This window comes from Hirundo rustica, chromosome 2 (genome assembly GCF_015227805.2).
Source record: "Hirundo rustica isolate bHirRus1 chromosome 2, bHirRus1.pri.v3, whole genome shotgun sequence".
NCBI lineage: Eukaryota > Metazoa > Chordata > Aves > Passeriformes > Hirundinidae > Hirundo > Hirundo rustica.
In genome coordinates, this window is record NC_053451.1 from 104,612,503 (window position 1) to 104,633,459 (window position 20,957).

At 36.5% G+C, this 20,957-nt stretch overlaps 1 protein-coding gene across 8 annotated transcripts in view; it reads left to right on the forward strand.

The window, feature by feature from the left end:
* Positions 1–20,957, forward strand: part of CNKSR2 (connector enhancer of kinase suppressor of Ras 2) — a 204,830-nt gene that overhangs the window by 122,494 nt on the left and 61,379 nt on the right. For all 8 annotated transcript variants that reach the window (XM_040055339.2, XM_040055341.2, XM_040055342.2 and 5 more), the window contains 3 exons: positions 77–288; positions 4,171–4,260; positions 5,649–5,863. In XM_040055339.2, the coding sequence (XP_039911273.1) occupies positions 77–288; positions 4,171–4,260; positions 5,649–5,863 (517 nt within the window). The remainder of the gene's footprint in view (positions 1–76; positions 289–4,170; positions 4,261–5,648; positions 5,864–20,957) is intronic.

The window sequence follows — 20,957 nt, forward strand, 5'->3', positions numbered from 1 at the left end:
TTTATTGCAATATTCACAGTGTAAAAAAATCAGTGTCTTATCTCAATATATCAAAAACTTCTCTTTTTAACTAAAGGGATGAAAAGGGAAATCTCCCCTGTGACGATGTTGGCAGACATATAGTGGGCAAACCGGTTCATACAGGATCTGAATCTCCAAACTCATTTCTGGACCAGGAATATCGGAAACGCTTTAATGTGGTTGAAGAAGATGCAGTTTTGTACTGCTATGAGTATGAGAAAGGAAGAACAAGTGGTCCTGGAAGGAGAGAGAGCACACCGACATATGGTACAGCATTGATCTCATAAAGATAATCACCATTTGTTGATTTTAGGATTTTCATGCATCTGCTTTTGTTTTTAACCATGAAAATATTTCTGGTTGCCATTGATTTTGCTGAGAATTCAATACTACTTTAGTCCAATTTCAGTCTGAGAGCTTATTCTGTTATAGGAAAGAAAAATACTTACTATGATAGGTAAGTCCAGTTTAAAATTGACGGGTTTTCTGAATTTTTGCTATTAGCTTAGTTTCCCAGACCATGTTTCAGTATCATTTCATTGAAAGAAAGTATATACCAGAAGCTCATTATTTTTTTACAAAAAATACAGAATAGAATTTTTCTCTATTATAGGGGCAAGACTTGAATAAGTTTTGGAATTCAGCTTTGGAAAATTTTTCCTAGGTATATAGGAAACAAATAGTAGTTTGTTTCCTATATAAAACCTATAGTAACAATCAAACCCTTCTGTATTTACCAAGGGATGACATGCTGCCTTCATGTTGCACTGCTCTCTAATACTCTTTAATTTTTCTTTAGTCCCAGAATTGAAGTATGACTGATGACAGTGGGCTTTTTCTTGGTAATACTGTATTAACCTCCTGTAACTTCCTATATTGCAAGTGGTGCCTTTCTACATACAGCTGTTCCTCTTTATTTGAGATCATAGGTTGTTTAAGAAGGAATTTTGCATGTAAACACGCACGTGTATTCGTGCTACATCCACATGTTGGGTTTTTGGCTTATTTAGGATGAGAATTCAAACAATTTCTGGTAAGAGTTTTGATGCGCAAACCCTTGTCCTACAGCTTATTTTACCCTTGAAACTGTTGGAACTCTTCCTTTAGCTAGTATGGTAACTTGTTTCAGCTTTGGACTGAGAGAACTGGTTTTCTGTTGCCAGGTATAAAATTGTACAAATATAGAGTTGTTAGGCTATAAAAGAAAATGAAGAGGAAATCTCATGTTTTAAAAAGGTATTTTGACTGCCATAGTATTAGCTAAGCACACACTTGAATATTTTATCAGCCTACCTGCTACATTACTTCAGTTTTTAAAGTGAGCACAAGCTGTATGTTAGAGTTGTTACAGCAATCCTGTCATCATATCCCTTTGTGAAGAAAATAGATGTAATTTATGAGTCAGCATAGATATAGCACGTCATGCAGCCAAGCTCCAGCCAGCCAGCTTGAGAACCTTGGTATAAATTGAACTTGAGCTCTGTAAAGTGTCCTCAGGACCTGGAGCAATGTGCTTGCACAACATGAAAGGTTGCATTTTCACAAAATGTACCCTTTCTACACAAGTACACCATCCTGCTGAAAAATCTTCAGTGTCCTTCTGATTTCAAAGTGTTTTCAAGTGTTTTCAAACCCTGCCCATTCTGTGCAAAACAACTGTTTTCAAAATGGATATATCAATTTTATTACTCCAGTATTTCAAATATTACAATTGGTGGCTGCAGTCAGTTCCATTAACAGAGGTGTACTCACTGCCTCAGACATTAAATTTTAATACTGGTGGTTGAGAGTGAAGAAGAGCACATCTCTTCTTCAAGGACTGCTGAATCCATTATTTTGTTACAGGGTAGCTTTTTTAGCCTTTTTTTTCTGTTTGCAGAAAGGGTCATAAAGACATGGATCAAAGACTCCACTGAAAATCAGTCATTATTTAACACGTTTGTTTTACAGTCTTTCACTCTTGATCTCACTTTTATTTAATGAATTCACATCTTCCAAGTTCATTTCCATGTGTATTTTCTAAAAATATTACCATTTCAGCATTTAATTCTAAAGTTTCCCACATGGCATTTGTTAACATAAGATTTGTGGGTAGGCATGACCTTATGGTTATACAGAAATCTGGAAAATGACAATAACACTCTTCTTGCTTATGGTCACCCATTAAAGAAGGTCAAAGAGAGTTCCCAGGGCTAGAGAAATAATTTTCAACCTGTGCTTACAATTAATTTTGTGATGTGTCAATTTTTCTACAAACGTTTTTTCAGTCCTCCTTCATGAGAGGCTAATAAGGCCCTCTGTAATTTCTTTATTGGAATCTTTTGACATTTTTTGACAATGTTAACAAAGGTATTTCTCTTTCATGCTCTTACTGGCTTCGAGCTCTTCCATAGTTGCTGCTAATTGGCCTATGAAAGCTTCTGTTCACATGCAGGATAAAAATTTTCGTGAGTGTCCTCCTCATTGAAAAGAGATTAGGGAATCCATAGGGGTTAAAAATAAGGTTGTTAGGAGAGGTAACAAGCAAATGAAACTTGATTTGGAAGAAGGAAACAAATTTTATCATTGTGGTTTAAATGCCAGATACAAAAGCATGTACTTTGAACAGCTGAAGGTTTTGCAGAAAATTTGTTACTCTTGAAAACAATCAGATTTTAACAATCAATTTTGTAGCTTTTCTGTTTTATTAAGTGTGCAGTTCCTATTAATAAGATACTGTGTGTTCAGCCTCACAAAGAAAATTAGGTTTTATTTCTAGAAAAAGGAACTATTGAGAGCTGTTTGTGACCAGATAAACTTGATCTGAATACATCCCCACTCAGGAAATTACTTTGTGTGCACTAAATCTCACCAGCTTCAGTCAGACTTAAATATGTGTCTCTAAATAATAAAATGAATGATAAGTGAAAAGTTTAAAATATCTGTGATTTTCCTGAGTACTGATGTATTTGTGACCTGATCCTGTGATCTGTACAGAATATACAACTTTTTTTTTCAAATATTTAAAAAGGTGATAAAAACTTTTACCATTCTGCTGCCTGCATGGTGTTGGTGTGTTTTCCATGGACGCAGTACTTCAGCAGGGACATGGACGTGTTTGAATATTCGTTTTCATTATAAACATCTCTTTTTTTAAGTGTATCATGGATTAAACCTCAAAAATGTGGAGTAAGACTTTTATGTAGGGATTTTAAACTAAAATAATTTACAAGACTTTCGAAGTTTTACTTTCAGCTTTGCTACTTTCAAAATAAAATTATTTACTCACTTTTTGAGTTTGTGAGTCATAGATTGATTTTAAAAAGTGAGGGCTGATCTTATTGAGAAAACATTTTGTTTTCAGTCAGATAATATGCCATGTGTTACGCTTCTCTGTTTTGTTTCAATACATCATTTACCTATGCTTTGTTTCAATACACTATTTAACTAGCCAAAGAATTCAAACCACTCTAAGTGGCCCAACTAAGTTCCACAGCACACTGATTTCTGACTATATGTGTGCAATCCTTAGACAGAAATCAGAGTTTACAGCATTTTTTAAAATCAATTCAACAGCTTCCAATCAAAATTTAAAAGATAGGAAGGTCTTCAGCTATTCTTTTTTCTTTGGTATCTGAAGTCAAAATGAATTTAGCAATGATAATGTACTTTGCTTTCTGTGGATGAAATGCTACAAATGAAATTACATGTAGAAGTTTTCTACTTCCTTTCTTACTTAGTCACTGATGGATCTTGTAAGCCCACCAGCAAATATGCTATTTGTGAAGGTACTTCAGTGATATACACAAGTTTCTGTTGCCAACAATTCACATGTGATTTAAAGCAGCTCCCCCATGTGTATGCCAGGGGCTTCCAGAATAATAAATAAATACTGCTCAGTGAAGACTGAAGTAATTTGAATGTGTTTGTCAGTGTCAGATGTTTGTTTTCTAAACTTTAAAAAAAATCTGTTAAATACTCAGCTGCGTCTTTCTGTTAAAGAAAACAGAACTCCTGTCTTAACCTCTTGTTCAGAGGCAACACTGGATTCTCTTTCATAAACAACCCTGTAGAATAGCAGTTTAGCACATAATTTGTTCTTTCTTCTGAAGAATGTTGGATTAATGCTGCCTTATGCTGCATGATCTCAATTTTTTCCACTGTTTCCAGGGAAGCTGAGGCCTATTTCTATGCCAGTAGAATATAACTGGGTGGGAGATTATGAAGACCCCAATAAAATGAAAAGAGATACTAGGAGAGGTAAGTAATCTGAACACACATCTTATACAAGGTATTATAGGTTTTATCTTGCTTTAAGCTATGTATTTCAACATCATTTTGCTGTTTGCTTGGCTATATATATGTTTGCAAACCTGTTTTGGTATTTTCTTCATTATGTATGCTTAATATTTGCAGAGTTTATTTTAGGATTGAGGAAGTTGGTTGGAAAACATTCTAGAGCAGCATGGGATTTACTTCAAAATCAAAGAGGATAAGTTGTTCAAAATTTTGGGTTGTAAGGCTTGGATGCATAACTCCACATATAAAATTATGACCTCTGTGATCAGCCAGGAACAAGATGTTACAGTAATGATAGCTATTTCTGTAAAAATACTAACTAAATATTCATGAGGGATAAAAAAAGGAAACACGTAGGTATTATTAGGAAAATAATACAAGACCAAATTTAGAAGTATTCTTATGCTGCCATATCAGTTGATGCTCATGCTGTGTGTGTGTAATTCCAGTCTCTTAATACCTTGAGAAAAATACAGCTGAATTCAAGAAGGTTTAGGAGACAACAAAAATTAAATCAGGTGCATGAATTGACTTCTAAACTGGGGTCAGTTAAGCAAGCTGACTATTACCAGTTTGGGGAACTTAAACAGGACATAATAAAGGTTTATAAAAGCTTGTGTGGAATGAAGTAAGGAAATAGGTTTGTCAGTGTTTGATCTGAAACAAGAGCCAAGAGATCAATTATCTTTGTTGGAGCTGGATAAAAAGAAAATGAGCTGGTGCAGTTCATGCTCAGGCTAAAGAACCTCTTGCCACAGGAGGTTGTGGATATTAGAAGTTCACGTTAATGCAAGGAAAGACAGACAACTTTTTGAAAAAGAAATCTGCTGAGGTTTCCTAAATTGACAGACATTGCTTCTGGGTCAGGATGTCTTGGTTACAAATTGGTACGTGTTGGACATGTACATACATTCAGGGAACTTATATGTGATATGGTGAGTGATCTGCAATGAATGTTAAGAGCAAATTACTTTGAAAAGTGTGGTACCGCTGACCTTTGTACTCATTAGGAAAAAAATAGCAAAACCCCAAAAATTATTGTAAGTCCATCATTGCTCATTTTTTTTAAAACTCTGAGACAAAATTTATTGATGTGCAACTTCTTTTATATTTTGTTCCCTTTATTTAAAATACGCCAGAAAAGTGATAGAGTCATGTATTTTCCTTACCAAAAGTTTGCTTTCTTAATATATCTGAACCAAAGAAGCATATGGGTTTTGTTAATGAAGTAGTCCTAAAGAGTTAAAATTGACAGTAGATCTTAGCAAGAATATTGCATATTCTGGAAGCAGGATTTACATGCATGCAACAGTTCACAATGACGTTTTGCATTACTTTTCTTTCAACAGAAAATTCATTGCTTCGCTATATGAGCAATGAGAAAATTGGTCAAGAAGACTACATGTTTCAAAGGAATAGCAAAAAGGATACTGGGAAGAAGTCCAAAAAGAAAGGAGACAAGAGTAGTAGTCCAAGTCATTACTCGCTGTTGCCTAGTTTACAAATGGAGTCATTGAGGCAAGAAGTCATGGGCACACCTGGACCAGAAACTGCTTTGTACCATGTGAGTAAAGATAACATTAACAAAAGTCATTGATAGCTCTGTGCTTGTGAGAAGAGAAAGTCTTGTGTTTATAGTGGTGTTCAAACCTTCTCTGGAGTGCTGCTGTTGCACTGATATATATTCTTCAGACAATAACTAGGTCTCAAAGAAATGTTTTAGAATTCTTGATTTTGCTGTTAGGATGCAGGATGGACAGCGTTGTTTTTTTTTTTCCTTTATTAGAATATGGCATGTTTGAAGTGTGGTGTGGTGTCTCTTCCTTGACTTACTTGTTGCTGATGGAAAGAGAAGCAGCAGCAGTTTCTTGACTGGCTAGAAACCTTCTTCCCAGCATCTCTTATCACTGCAATATGCTAAGTGTTGTCAGACAAGTCCTGTACTACAGGTACTTGCAAGGTCCTATCATTGCAGGAAAACTTGTGTTTGTTTTTCTTTTGACGTAAGAGGAGCTCTAATGCATGTGACTCTCTTTAACATACAGCCCTCAGGAATGCAAGTGTGAATGTGAAGGTAGCAGTTCTGCTGAACAGAATGCAAAAGGAAAACTGCAGTAACTTGATCATTTTTAAGTGTGTCCATAAAATGGAGTTGGAATATCACAGCATATTTTAGATGGAATAAGACATTCACAACACAGCACTTGCCATATATCGAGAGAATGCTCATCTCCCAGTGACATTTCTTTCTCAGTACGTGTTAAATTCCTGACACTATGCAGTGACAAAACCTTTTATTTTAAGGTACCATCTTTTTCTTTTTTTTCTTTGGTTCCCTCTATCACATAACAAGTCTAGTTTCCAAACTCTGTACAAAAATAAATGCTGTACACAGGAACTGGAAGATTCTCAAAGCTCTGGTTTGGAAGTTAATGAGCAACAGTCAGCACAGAATTGACAACAAGCATTTTTCATTTACTTTGGATATCCATCCACAAAACACTTGAAGTGTTACCACCCCAAATTTAACCAGTATCAGCTAATCCTTTTTGTGCATCATTGCCATTAAAGGATCAATCTCTATAATCTTATTAAATCTTCCGCATCTATTTGAAAGTTTAGTTGGAGCTTACTCCTTTATAAAAATCAGTAAAGGTTATTCATTCTTTAGAATACAAATCAGTATTGATCTGCTGACTGGCTATGGATAAAAATGTATGAAGTAGACAGAAAAAGGAATCTTGGACTATTGGTTTGTCCCAGGGGAAATGGAGAGGAGCCCTTCACAAAGCATTTACAGCCCTCTGCAGCTAAATATTGCTGATGCTGTCTCTGGAATCTGGCTGCTATCATGCAGTACTGCTGCCTAAGAGAGGCTGATCTGGAACAGAGTCTAGACAGAGTTCAAGGAATAAAGTAGATATTTATTAAGAAGGCCTTCAAAGGATGCACCTTGGGCAAGTACAAGAGCCTGGCCAAGGCTACTCCCAAGATGGGATGACAGGGCACGAGTTTTCACACTTTTGTAAGTTTTGGTCGGTTTACATATTGGGGTTAATTGTCCAGTTACAGCTTCATGTTATGAAATCCTGTCCTCTCAGATTGCTGTGCTCAATTAATTGTTATTTATGCTTTTTGGGCCTGAAGCTGCAATGGTGTCCTTGGTTCTTGGGCTGGAAAAGGATTGTTCTGTCTGACAAAACTGTGAAGAGAACTTGCTAACACTTTATCTGAAGTTCAGAGTCACGCACTAAGGCAGTACTGAATCTAAGAAATAGGAAAGCTAAAACTTTTTGCATCAGTACCAGAGTTTCTGCTTAGTGATGATGACACCCAGGTATTCTGGTGCATACATCTTCCGCCACATAGCAGAGTCAAAGGTTTTGTAATAAATAGGGCTGAACCTTTCTTCCAGTCTTAAATAAATAGTGCAGTGAGCAGACAAAGAATGGAGGAAAGAACTCCTATCTGTCTGCAGTAAAATTTTATTAAGCTATAGATAACTCAGACTATGAAGACGTACTTTATGCTCAAATTGCATCTTAAAGATCACTAAAATGTGGCTGTCTATTACTTTTTTTTTAAAAAAATTAGCAGCTACCTAGTTTTTCCCAAAGATTTCGTATTATTTGGAAATCAAGCCTCCAGATACACATGAGTTGAGTGCAAAGGAACTGCTCTGATAGTAGTGAAAGAGCTGGAGGTTTTTGTTTGGTTTAGTTTGGGTTTGGGTTTTTTGTTTTTTTTCCAGAAGTCTGTTTCCATCATGCTAGAATACCAGGGGAAGAGACAATCTGTGACTCCATGCTGTGTGTCTACCAAAGCGAGTAGATTTTCCTAAAGTCAAGAGTAGCTTCTACCAGGTGACTTCAGTTGGATTTGAACCTGTAGTGTCTCAGCTGTTTGCATAAGGTCCCACTGCTAAAGAACACTCCATCAGGCTTGTTAAGTAGCTCCAATCCCTGATTGCTCAGGTTGTTAAGGGTATTCACCTGTGTTTACCTAGCTTCAATGTCCAACCATAGTTATAAGTGTACCATTATCCTCTGGATTTAAACATCTTTTCTTACCAAATTTATCCCTCAGTAAAGGATTTTACAGGTTGTAATCATATATTTTTGTAGATTCCTCTTGCTTGCAAGAGTTCAAAATGAGCATCTTAGGTTTTCCTTCAAAGATTGTGTTTTCACATCCTTTCCTCCTTCTCATAATTCTTTCGGATCTTCATATCTAATCCTAAACTGTCTTAAGCATCCTTCCTAAAGTATATATGTCAGCACAACACATAAATTTCCGAGCTGCATGGAAAGGTTACATGACCTTTCCTGTTCACTGCTTCTCTGGTTAAACGCTTAAAGGACTGATTACAGCTTTTAAGCATAGCCTTGGAATGAGAGTATGTTTGTTACTTCGTTTTAGTTTTATTTCTTCTGTAATGATGTTATTTCAAAACACTTATCTGCAAGACTGATATTCCCAACCTGAAAGTTTTTATCTTGCATTCATTGTTCTTAAATACGGTAGCATTGTATATGGTCATGTTGAAATATGTGACTTCTTGGGATGGCTTGCTGAATAATCCATGTCTCTGAAGCAACCCTAAGTGTGATATATGTAAGAGTAAGTGCTCTGGACCCTCAAACTGGGCCCCCATGATTCCCAAGTCCGTAACAAAGGAGTATTGAAGCTCTAGGAATCTGGGGTCTGGTGTGGGGTCTCCTTGTTCTGAAATTATATTTTTAATGTGTGAATTCTGTGAAATAGAAAGCATGCACGTTTAATTTCTTCTTTTTTTTTTCTTCTATTTTCTTTTCTCTTTTACTGAATTCCCTGGAGTAAAAGCCATGCTGGTCACTCAGCAGTCAGGTGTTGTGTCATTCACTGGTCTTTGATTCTGTGTTACCTTTATTCAGTAATGTTTTCATTCTTTTTTGACTCCATTGATATAAATGTTAAATAATTTTGGACTACAATGCATCCCACTAGTTAATTATGAATTCCCCTTACAATTTCAGGCCTCTTTCCTTTTGAATTTTGCAGTCACTGACATGAGCAGTGAAGCTTTTCTGCAGAAAAGCACCTTTTACAATTATGCTGACTTCAACTCCTTCTGCTGCATTTATGTATGCCTCTACAAAAAAGAAAAATCTTTGATCAAAAAGCTAAACTGCTGAATTAAATTACCACAGCAGAAATGGTATTATTTTTTGTGCTGTAAACAAAGTGGATGGTGTTAAAAAAATTGCCATGGTAATGTAGATGTGCCTGGTTGTTATTTGCTAAAAGCTATTCTGTAAAATGCCAGCAGATTCAAATTGTTATATTCTAAAGTGATCACAAGATTGTGGCAGTGCAGCATTTTACTGACTGTCAGGATACTAAACTTGCATAAAATCACTGGTTTCAAGTTTTATTTGTATTGCTGACCTGCCATTGCAATCAAAAACTCTCTGGTCAAGGGTTCATTTCAGTTGCAGCCTTGAAATGTGAACAGGGTTTGCTTGTGTCCACTGAACATAACCTATGTGATAGCTGGTAGCATAGCAAAACAAAAACTTAATTTCTGTTTTGTCTGTGGACTAAACATCTCTTGTATCCTCTTCTGGTGTTTCTGAATCCCCATATGCAAATTTTCTACACTGCTTCGGTTTGTTGGGTTTTTTTTTTTTTCTTTTTTCCATCCTAGAAATTGTTTTCAGTGTTATGTTCATTTCTAGACAAGTTGTTGTTCTTGCATTCTGTTTTTCTTCCTCAGTATTGTAAAAGAAACCAACACAGAGTGTTAATGTTTTTATTAAGCTGAGGCAAACTGAGCTGTTGCTAATCTGATGTGCAAGCAGGTGTGCAGTGTGATCTATTTCTGTAGGTAGGAAACAACGCAGTTAAAATTGTCCTGAACTTTTGGGACACGAGATGAAAGCTCTGACATATCATTGTAGTTTCTCAAGTTCCTTATGTTTTCTGTGTAGGAATTTTCTTGGTGTGTTGTGCTTTGTTTTTGTTGAAGGAAAATAGTGTGGTTATTTAGGAGAGAGATAGAGTCATGGGTCAAAAGAAGTTCAACATTAGATTAATAATAATTTGCCGCTAACTGGATCAATACAACTTTCCCTTAGCCTAGGAACAGCACTGCAATGTGAAGAAAAGGTTACAGGCTGTTTGTGGTAATAAGCAAGATTGCTTTTTCTTGCATAACTCCCTACTATATACAATAGGCTGTGACCTACACAAATAAACTTATATTATTGTCCTTGTTTCTTCTCCCTTCCTGCCTCCCATTATCCCTCTGCCTTTTCCAGTGTATGCTCCCTTGTTCATGTGTTCTTAGCAATCCATAGTGACTTGCTTGTTGTAAGAAAAGGGATGGAAAAATAACAGCTTCTCACTTTGCTGTGATAACCAGATTATTTTAAATTGTTTAACTAATTAGAGGAGTTTTCTTAGTTATTTTATTTGCATTTGAAAATAAGGTAAGTTTACTAGCAAAATGTGCCGCTTGAATTTCATACAGCTGAAACAGGTTGCCCAGTAATGGGTTGAGGAGAAAAATCAGGGTTTTGTACCATCGGGATTTTGCCGAATTTACGTGTAGATATGTACACATGCCCTATCTTTAATGTTCCAGTTCTACTTTTAATAAGGGAGAAATAAAATTAAAACTCTCAACTGGAGTTGTGCTGCAAATTGAACTAAGTTGGTTCAACTTTGACAAACTTTTTTTTCCTCTTTAGCAATGTATAACCATCCACGTGGTTGACATGCAGCCTGATGACTCTTAATCACGTAATTAACAGCAATACTTGCTGCAGTGAGCACCAGGGAGAGCCAGGCACTATCCTTTCTGCTCTGCCAGGGAGGCAGCAGGGACAAGGGGTTTGAGCAGGGTTACAGGTTCAGCTGCTCCTCTCTCCAGTCCTCCCAGGGTGGCCGTACCAGTTCAGCTCCCTGGGTTTCTCAGCAGGGCTGGTGGGGCAGCATCAGCCTGGCCAGGCAAGGGGCAGTTGGCTGATCTTGTTGAGAATACTTCAAGCGAAGAAGATTTGTTTATGGACCTCTTGCAAAAGTCAGTTTTTACTAATAATGTAAATTGGAAAGGAGACAGTAACTTTTAGGCAAAATAACTTCTGCTTAATTTTTTGCGTGTTTCCAGGTGTTTCTTGCCTCCTACAAGCCCGTCCAGAAAAAATACAGGAAAATGCTTTTTAAAGGCTGAATTCAAATTGTATAAATGTATGTGTTGTCAATACAGAGAAGAATTTACAAAAAACCTCATGATTTTGAAAACTTTAAGCCTAACTCAAGTGGTTGATTTTCCCTTACTTCTGTTCCTTTCTGCAGAAAGGCTGAAAGGAAGTAAAAAGTGAAAATACTTAAAAAACATCATTTTTGATGAAAATTCTTGAATCAAATATGCATGTATTTATAAAACCCTTTAATTGTAGTACCCAATAACTAGCATTTTTAAAAGTGCAGAACATGTGCATATTAGTTTCCTATTAAATTTGTGCACAAGCTACCCATTAATTTATCGCAAAAAATCTTCATTATAAAAGTGGCATCTAAAAAACATTAAATAGTGCAGGATGATTTACCAAAAAACAGACCTAACAGAACTACCCCTCTGAAAAACTAACAGTTTCCTAAAATTGTAAATATCACAGTATTTAAAGAATATCTGTTTGGTGAAATTTTTTTTGTTATTGATATTTGTAAATAAACAAAATTGTAGAGAAAAATTTAAATATCAATTGCACAGATTTTAAGTAGGTGTCTGAAATTTTGAATGTCATTGTACCATTACAACAGATGGAGTTGGTACATTTTCTTCTTAAAAATGTCTGGAGTCCAACTACGGCAATATTTAAATAACAAGGCTCCCTTTTTCTTTTTCTTCTCCCTGTTTTCACAATAGTCTACAGTTAGACATAAAATTGTTATAGAATAAAAATCTAGCAGTTGGTATCAAAGTCCAGTTTAACCTTAGTGCGTACTGAAAAATATTTTTCAATAGTATCTCCATAATTTTTGTTAATACTTGAATTAGTGTTACTTCTTTGCTGTGGTCTTTCATCTCCATTTGAATATATGTATTAAAATAATACTGAAACTTGCAGGTAGATTACAGGCTTATGTGCTTTAATTATCAGCAAAGGAAATCTTAAACTCTTTTTTGAAAATGTAACAGTTATGTAATGTAAAAAATTTATAGTTGTGTTCCAGTTAAAAACCACTGGCATTTTTATATTCCTAGCTAAGAAATTGCACTGGATTTTAAGTAACTGTCCAGGAATTAAATAAATATAATGAACAGTTTTGGAAATAGTTGTGAAAAATTATAGTCTTCAATTACCACGGTAATTCACTGCTTTGTTGGAAGTTAGCAGTTTACATTCTAAATATAATCGTGCACACCCTAGCTTCTACTGTAAAGGTAGAAAAACACAAGCCTTAACCAAAAGTAGTGCCCATGCTGTTGAAATTTCACATGTGAAAGAAACTGTAATTTCTCATGATGTCTAGACTTTTCAAAACCAGCAGTCTCAGACTGGACTGCAAGTAGGCTCCTGGGAGCCTCAGTCGAAAAGTCCAACACTGACCTGCTGTGGTGCCTGAGTTTCTTCTCAAGTACTTGTATGTTCATGAAGCTCCAGCACAGCTTGGCTGATAAAAGCTAAGAACCTGAATATTCCTCTCTGGAGGTGACTGGATCATTTAAGACATTTACATCTTTCTTCTCTAGGTTATACTGGTCACTTCCCAGTTTTGTAGCCTTAGGGGGTTGTTTGGCCTATTCTACAACTCCTTGCTTCCTTTTCCATCAGTGAGCATGTAATGAGGAAATGAGGCTGTGATGGTAACTAGGTCCACATGTGTGAAAATGGAAGAAACTCACTGCATTACAGTAGAAACTGAGCTGAAAAAGCTTATGAAGTTATGGAATAATCTGATCTGGAGTTATTTTATAAGCCTCCAAGTCTATTCAGAGGCAGAAGTGCCAGTAAAATGTTTCTTATAACACAATGCAGAGAAACAAATGCAGTTGTGCTATGAAGGCATCATGAGCTTGTATCCATTTCTCATCAGCCTTATCTACTATGGTTCAGGTGTAGACAGCCCTTTGCTCTGAGACATTTAGAAAGAACAACACTTAAAAAGTTAAGCAAGGGAAAAGTAGGATAAGGAAAAGAAACATAATAGGAAATTTTTACCTATTGTCTTCATGAGTCTAAAGCACCATCATGTCCCCTAGCCACATTGGCCGCGGGCAGCTTTTCATGCCTACACATTGGCACACGCAGGGTTTCTTTCAGTTGGATACATGTGGGTTTGTATATCTGATTCAGATAGGAGAGCAGCATGTCTCACATTATCAAGTTGGCATAGTGGTTCCAGAACTTGGCCAGCTGCTACATGCCCAAAAGAAACCATCTAAACAATACTGGATGTATCCTTTCATTTGAATGCAGCACTTCACAAATGTAAAAGACATAAAAGAAGTGATAAAAATAGTATTCATGTTGTTAAAATCTGTGTAGGAATTTCATCTAGGTCATAAGTGAACTGTGTAGCATGTAAGACAAACAACACAGTGAAACAGCCAATAAGCAAAATATACCTTTCTTGTGACAATTGGAAAATTATTGGCATAGCTAGAAGATGGTATTGGTCAAAGGTAATTTTTGCTATTCCATCTGAGTTTGGCAAAATTTTGGTTCAAAATAAATCTACATTTCTGAGAGAAAAAACAAGAGAGAAACAGCATATAAATTCATTGCCAATGGAAGATGGCTTTATATTATTTTTAGACTAGTCCAATCAACATAAAAGAATAGAGGGGCCTCCTGGGTCTGGTCCTCTGCTATTACAGTTAATCTCTTTCACTTAATCCTATTCAGAGCTGTATTAAATTCCACATTCAAATATGGTGTGAATTGCTGTTACTAATGATGGGACCAGTAAATGGTGATAAACTGGCTGAATTGGTAGCCAGTTGTCATAATTCCAAGTAAAATATTGGATGGGAGGAGGAAAGATGCCAGCAAGAGAAAGGCATCTAGTGAATTTGCTCCAGAAAAACAAAACCCAGATGCCTTGGAAACCAGCATAAACTGCATAGGATAATAGGATAAGTCAGTCTGGGAGCAACCTCAGGAGGTTCTGTGCTCTGGTCTTCGGCTCAAAGCAGGGCCAGCTCTGAAGTCAGACAAGGCTTCTCAGGGCTTTGCACAGCTGGATGTTGAACACCTCCTGAGATGGAGACTGAATGAACTCTCAGCCAACCTACAGCACTGCTTGTCTGTGCCCATGGCAGAAAAGTTGGAGATGAACAGCAAAACAGGTATTTTGGCAATAGCTGAGAGGATAGCAACTTGCTCAGATTTAAGGCATAGTTTCTCTTGTTTCATTGCTGCTTAGCTAAAATCATCTTGGGAATGTGCCTCAGTAATCTCACGTCTGTTTTCCCAGTTCTAGACTCTCAGTCCTTTGAACTCGAGAGTGAATAGTGCATATGCAGCTTTTATATTTGAGTTCTGTTTAAGCATATATTTTGTGAAAAAGTAATAGTTAGTCTCCTTGGGAAGGAGTGCTAGATTCTTTTAATTATATGGAATAATGCCTGCATTGTTCTTGAGGTGTATTATTCCTGTCACAGATTAGAGAATATTTTCACATTGTTTCGGTTTGAAAGAAATGGTTAATACTATTAATTTGCTCTTATTGGGGAAGTGGTTGCCCAAATGAAATTTGAAAGTATTGAATATGAGAGATATCACATCTAATTCTATATACTCTCTGATCATTACTAAAATCCAGAGTTAATTATTGCAGCAAAGCAAAATCCTCTAGAGATAAGATTGGTTTATGGGCCATCATGAACCACAGAGGGAGTCTTTTGTGGAAAATTTTTCTTTAGACTTTCTCTATTACCTTCTTTTGCATTGTGACCAAAACAAAACTAAACAAAAAAGGCCTAATGTCATAATTTCTTTCCATGACAAAGCTGGAGAGTTCTTTAAAAATGAGAGAGTTACTGTAAAGGTCATCTAGTCCAGCCCTGCCAGTCTAGATTTATCCCTTACTGCATAGAATATAATGGTCTGAAAGTGTAATTTTATATGGTCTAGAGATGTAGATCTATACATTAATAAATCTCTCAGCTCGGAACATTCCCTAATTTCCTTTCACATCCCCATTCTGTATTTTTTTCTATTAGCTATTTTGTAGAATCGTTCCTGATTGTATCCTGCTTTTATTACCTGATAGAGGACCATTGCCTTTGTAGGTATTAGCATTGTTTGTACATCAAGTAAGCTACATTATCTGTAGCTGGTACAATCACAATAACACAGTGTTAATTTTTTTTATTAATGCAGGATAAGTGATTTAGTCCCTCAGTTATTTCCCTTTGATAAAGAAGATATTAAGTGCAGCACATTGTAGCAGATTAATTTATGTCAGGTATAGCACAGAGGGGACTCATGAGCTACCACTGCAGTATGGTGGGGAATGTCACATCCTTTGATGTAGGGCCTGACTTCTCTATTGGCTCTTCTCTGTTCTCCTTACTGCACAAGGGAAAGGGAGATACCAGGACTATGAAAGCATTTTACCGAGGACACTGGCTGGCATGTGTCATGGAAATCTGGCATTCTAAAAAACTTGTACTGAGTGGTGAAAATGTTGTTTGAATTAATGGAGCACATATGCCTGTTTCAGAGTGCCATTTTATCAAAATTTGACAAAGGACTCCATTGTTTCTGAACAAGGCTTTTTTTTCCAAAAAGTGGTTTTGACTCCACAGGAGTCTCTGCCCCATTCCTCTGCCCCCCTTACACAGTGGTGGCCCCTGGAGCCTGTTGCTAACACACAATGTGGGAGATTGTATGGTTCCAACTGGGAGGAAAATGGCTCTTTGCAGCATTGCGGCTCCTGAACTGAAGCTGTTTTATTAGGTGTTTCTGTTTTACTGGAGAGAAGTGCTTGTTGCTTAGTGCCTGATCCCTGAGTCAGCCAATCCATCTCTGCTACTGTGCTGCAGAGGAAAAAGCAGCCTGGTATTTTTCATAAAGCAATAACTGGTCTTTGTCCACTTCTCAAGTATATCCCTTTGCTTTCAGATTAACCCAAGCAGATAGCATTTCCAGCACTACAGAATTCTGACTTTAGAATGATGTGTAAAACTTCTTGTAAGCTGGTTTGTATCTATGAGGTCACCATAGCCAGCTCAGAATTGAAAAGACCTAATGTTATCTTTCCTCACCTTCTGCAAAGAGCTGCTTCATCTTATGCTTAGAGGAAATTTTACTGAATTACAGCAAGTAATGAGACTTCTCGTGGAATGAACTGTTCTTTTTCTTCCTTAATTCATAGGGCTAATGGAAGTGTTTGGTATGAATTTTAACAGAACGTATAATTCCTGATATACAGAAGCTCTTTCCTTCTTTTCCCCCTGAAAACTTCCCCTCTGTTGAAAGCCAGAAGGAGTTTCCTGTTTCTTTCACCAAAGCATATTATGTCCAAGTACTAACAGAGAATAACTTGCAATAGTATATCTTCCTTAAAGCAGAAATCTGTTTTCTTACAGCACCTACATCCTCTGCATTTTTTTCTATCACACAGAGCAGTATGAAAGAGATCATGCTGAGGGGCACAGTCAGAAGTGTTGCTCACTCCTCCTGCAGAAGGAGGTGCATGCGCTCGTCACTATAAGCAAGCACCAAGGTGTTGTAAGGAGGCATGGGACTTTTATTCTAGGCTAATGATTTTTCCTCTTCAGAGACCAAGGACTTGGTGCAAGATGTTGTTAATGGCCCAGGGGTGACTTCTGTTTTATAGCAGTTTGTTTTCTTCTGAGAAGGTCCAAGACTGGCTCCATGTTGTGCCACATGTTGTGCCACGTCTCTAATCCGGTAATAGATCAAGAATAAGTTTCTTAAATCTGCTTGGATAGTCTTGTTTTAATGTTTAGATAACCATAAGAGGAAAACCTACCTTCCCTATGAATAACACAGAAATTTTCTAAGCAAACCAAGATTTTTCCTGGAGGTAGTTGCAGGGTTCGGTATCTGCTGGAGAGGCATAGCAGCAGGGCACAAGTGTCCACGAGGCTTCTCATATGCTTTTGAGGTGACTTGTCTCAGAGACTGTGAAAGGACAGAAGGCAATGGACAAAAATTGAAATACAGGAAATTCCATAAAAACATAAGAAAAAGATACTTTTACTGTGAAGATGATTTAACTGGAACAGGTTGCCCGTGGAGTTAGTGGAGTCTCCGTCTTGGAGCTACTAAAAACCCAGCTGGACCCAGCCCTGAACAGCCTTCTCAAGTCTGCTTTGAGCAACGAGGCTGGATAAAATGATCTCCAGGGCTGATTTCCTGCCTCAGTTGTTTAGTGGTTTTTCTGACTGGTCCATTCTCCTCAGTAGGAAGTTAAACTGGGAACTGATGGGAAGTAGAAATAAAAAAAAAAAAAAAAAAAAAAAAAAAAAAAAAAAAAAAAAAAAAAAAAGAGTTAAATACTGTTCTCTAACAGGTGATAGTCTAGTTTCTATTTTCCTTCTTAAATGGGTGCATTTGAAACACACAGTGATGGAGCAACTGATGCATCTTGGACTTTCTACATTAAAGGATACATACAGGAGGATTTTTGAATCCTCCATTTCTCTCCTAGATTTCTTACTGTCAATGAAAAGTAGTGTGGGAGGTACCAAAATTACATATTTCAAAGTAGATGTAGAGCAGAAGAATGATCTCAGAATAAATTATTCTAATGAACAGCACTTGTCTAGTTTAACTTTTTATTCTCATTTGCTTCAGGCAGCTATGACACTGCTGCAGTCCTTGTTATGTCAGTCAAAAAGACTGGGGGAATATGAGAACTCCCATTTCAAGTTAATGTTGTCTAGGAGTTTTACTGCTTGGTATTTCAGTTAAAGAGTTCTCTGGCTTAATGGTTAGGAAGGAAAACCTTTCCCTGATGGTGGAAAGCAGCTCCACTGTTTATTATTTTTCCAAATAGCCTAAAGATCTAAAAAATTATTTTATTTTTGCATTCCTTATGCTAACAACTTCACACAAAATATTTTCACAGCTTCTACAACTGCAAAGTTGTATCCAGCTATTGTAACATTTGCCACAGACCTCCCCCAAATGATAAGACAACATATAGAAATGGGAGAATGAATTAGAATCCCTGAGCAGAAAAGCTGTGCTTGCTATCACATTTCAGACTTCTGCCCTTAGCTAGCCTATTCTTCTTGGATAAGCAGACATAGGAGCAGTTGTATGAAAAGGATAGACATCTTTGATATTATCAACCCTTGTAGACTATGTGATAAGGAGACCATCCTGCGCAGCTCACACAGCCATTGCTCACCTCAGACACAGATAAAAAGTTGGCAGCTTCAATATCTCAGCCTTTTTTTTTTACAGTAAAATCTCTTAAGGCGCTTACATAATGTTTCTTTCTCCTTGTGGTCATTGACAAAATGCAAGAATGAAAATCTGGTGCTGATTGGCAGGAGGTTTCAAACTTTCTGATCTCACAGAGGTCTTCCCTCATCATGTCTTTGCAACGGAGTCTTTGAAAACTTTTATTTTCCACAAATATCCGTAAAAAATAATTAGTCCTGTCTGCTATAAGCTCTTAATGGAGACTAAACAAGGTGGTAAACAAAAAAAGATTTTGGCAAAACCTTGTGTTGCGAATACCCTTAAGCATGAGATGTTAATACTGATGTAGAGTGTGACATTGTATCTAAATAGGTTTGCATTTTCCCCCCTTTTCATTCTTCTTTTAGCTCGGAAATTTTGGATCTCAACACACCAAATCCAGAGAAATGTGTATGTGTTATATCAGAACTGTGAAAATAGAGCATTGCCAGTGTTCTCAAAGTACTGAGATCTCTCAAAGTGAGAGATCAATGATATAATTGGCAAAACCAGATTTCATTTCTTTTCTCAGATACTATCTTTTCCATCTGTAGCAGAAAGTTCCAGTAATAAGATGTGTTACAATCTACCCTTCTGAAACCAGAGAAAGCTATCTTACAGTGACAGAGGGGAATTGCCTGCCTGTAAAAAGTTCCTTAGTGTCTAAACGTGCAGCTTGAGAAAAACTGGATTTGACCTGAGCTCTAAATAAAGCTATAAAGATATGTGCCATTTTTCCTTCCAATCAGACTGAGCTTGAATTTGGGTAGAAGGATTGGATATTATTTTTTCCATAACCTGGTTCTCTCTTCCAGCTTTTTTTAAATGAGTGAAAAAATCCCTGAAGAACAGTGGAGAAACAAAAAACCCCTTGAATGAGAATTTTAGGAGCTGTCCAATTTAGTACTATGGCCAATCTGTTCCTTCAGAGAATCTTCAATTGTGGTCTTTTTTTGGTAGACCTACAAATTCTGTAACCATGAAGAAGTTTATATAACTATTAGAATGTATTTCTGTTTTGGACATGGATGTAACTTTCTTTTGGTCACAGATCTAATTTATATTAGATCTTAGAGAAGCTCTAAGGAACAGCTTAATCTCAAATCTTTAGACATCGTCCTCAGACTCCTGAAGTTTGTCAAAATAACTAATTTTCTCAAATTTATTGTTTTGATAGCCAGTCTGGTTTTTTTCTACTTTTATTTCAGCTATCAATTGGAATAGAAGTTTTTGAATTTTCATCATAACAGTTTTATCAAACATTCTCCTCTTCTGATAGCAGTTTCACTCCAATTTAATATTAGTATTGAAAGATCAGTTTATTAAGTTTCCTATTTGGCATGAAAAAAATTCATTGAAACTTAAATAATTTCACACTTTCATTTAAATACTTTTTTTTTTTTTCAAATAGAGAGCTATGAAATTACTACTAAATAAGTTAATAATAAAGTCATGTTCTGGTTTCGTAACATTAATGATTTACTTTCAATCTTGTTTCCCTATAGAGCAGTAACAGGACTAACGAATAATAAATACTTTCTCCCTGAAAGAAACCTGGATAATTCTGAGAATGAGACAAAAATATGGTAGTCCCATATCTTGAAAATGTTATGTTATACATACAAAGATGCTCATTTGCAATTGTGTGCATGCAGATAGCATTGATTACACCACCTATATGGGATTATTCTCTTGCTAAAGAGCAAGTACAGTTACAGGCTAGTGGTGATCTTTTTGGTTGGTATGGGCCTCCATCTTCAAGTTTTTTACAAGATAGCTGCATTGCTGTGCTATCATCCCGAAAGGCTTGCCCTTGGGGATGCTCTTTACAGCATTTGCTCTTTACAGGAGTGCAGTCTGCTGGCCTTTTGGAATTCTGTCAATCATTTTGAAGACTGTTAAAGTAAATACAACCCACACAGCAAGTCTGATAATGAACAGTCACAGGAAGAGAGGAGCTGTTATGGCTCTTCCCTGCACAATGAAATCTCCATTGGCTAATGGAATTTGCAGCTAAGACCTCAGAAAGGTAGGGTTAGATGCATGCTAGAACCTTTGTAAGAAAAAAACAAACAGACAAAAAAAAAAAAAAAAAAAAAAAAAAAAAAAAAAAAAAAAAAAAAAAAACCAAAAAAACAATCCCAACCCACCCCCAAAAAACAAACAAACAGAACAAACAAACAAACAAAAAACCAAAACAACAAAAAAAAAAACCCCAAACAC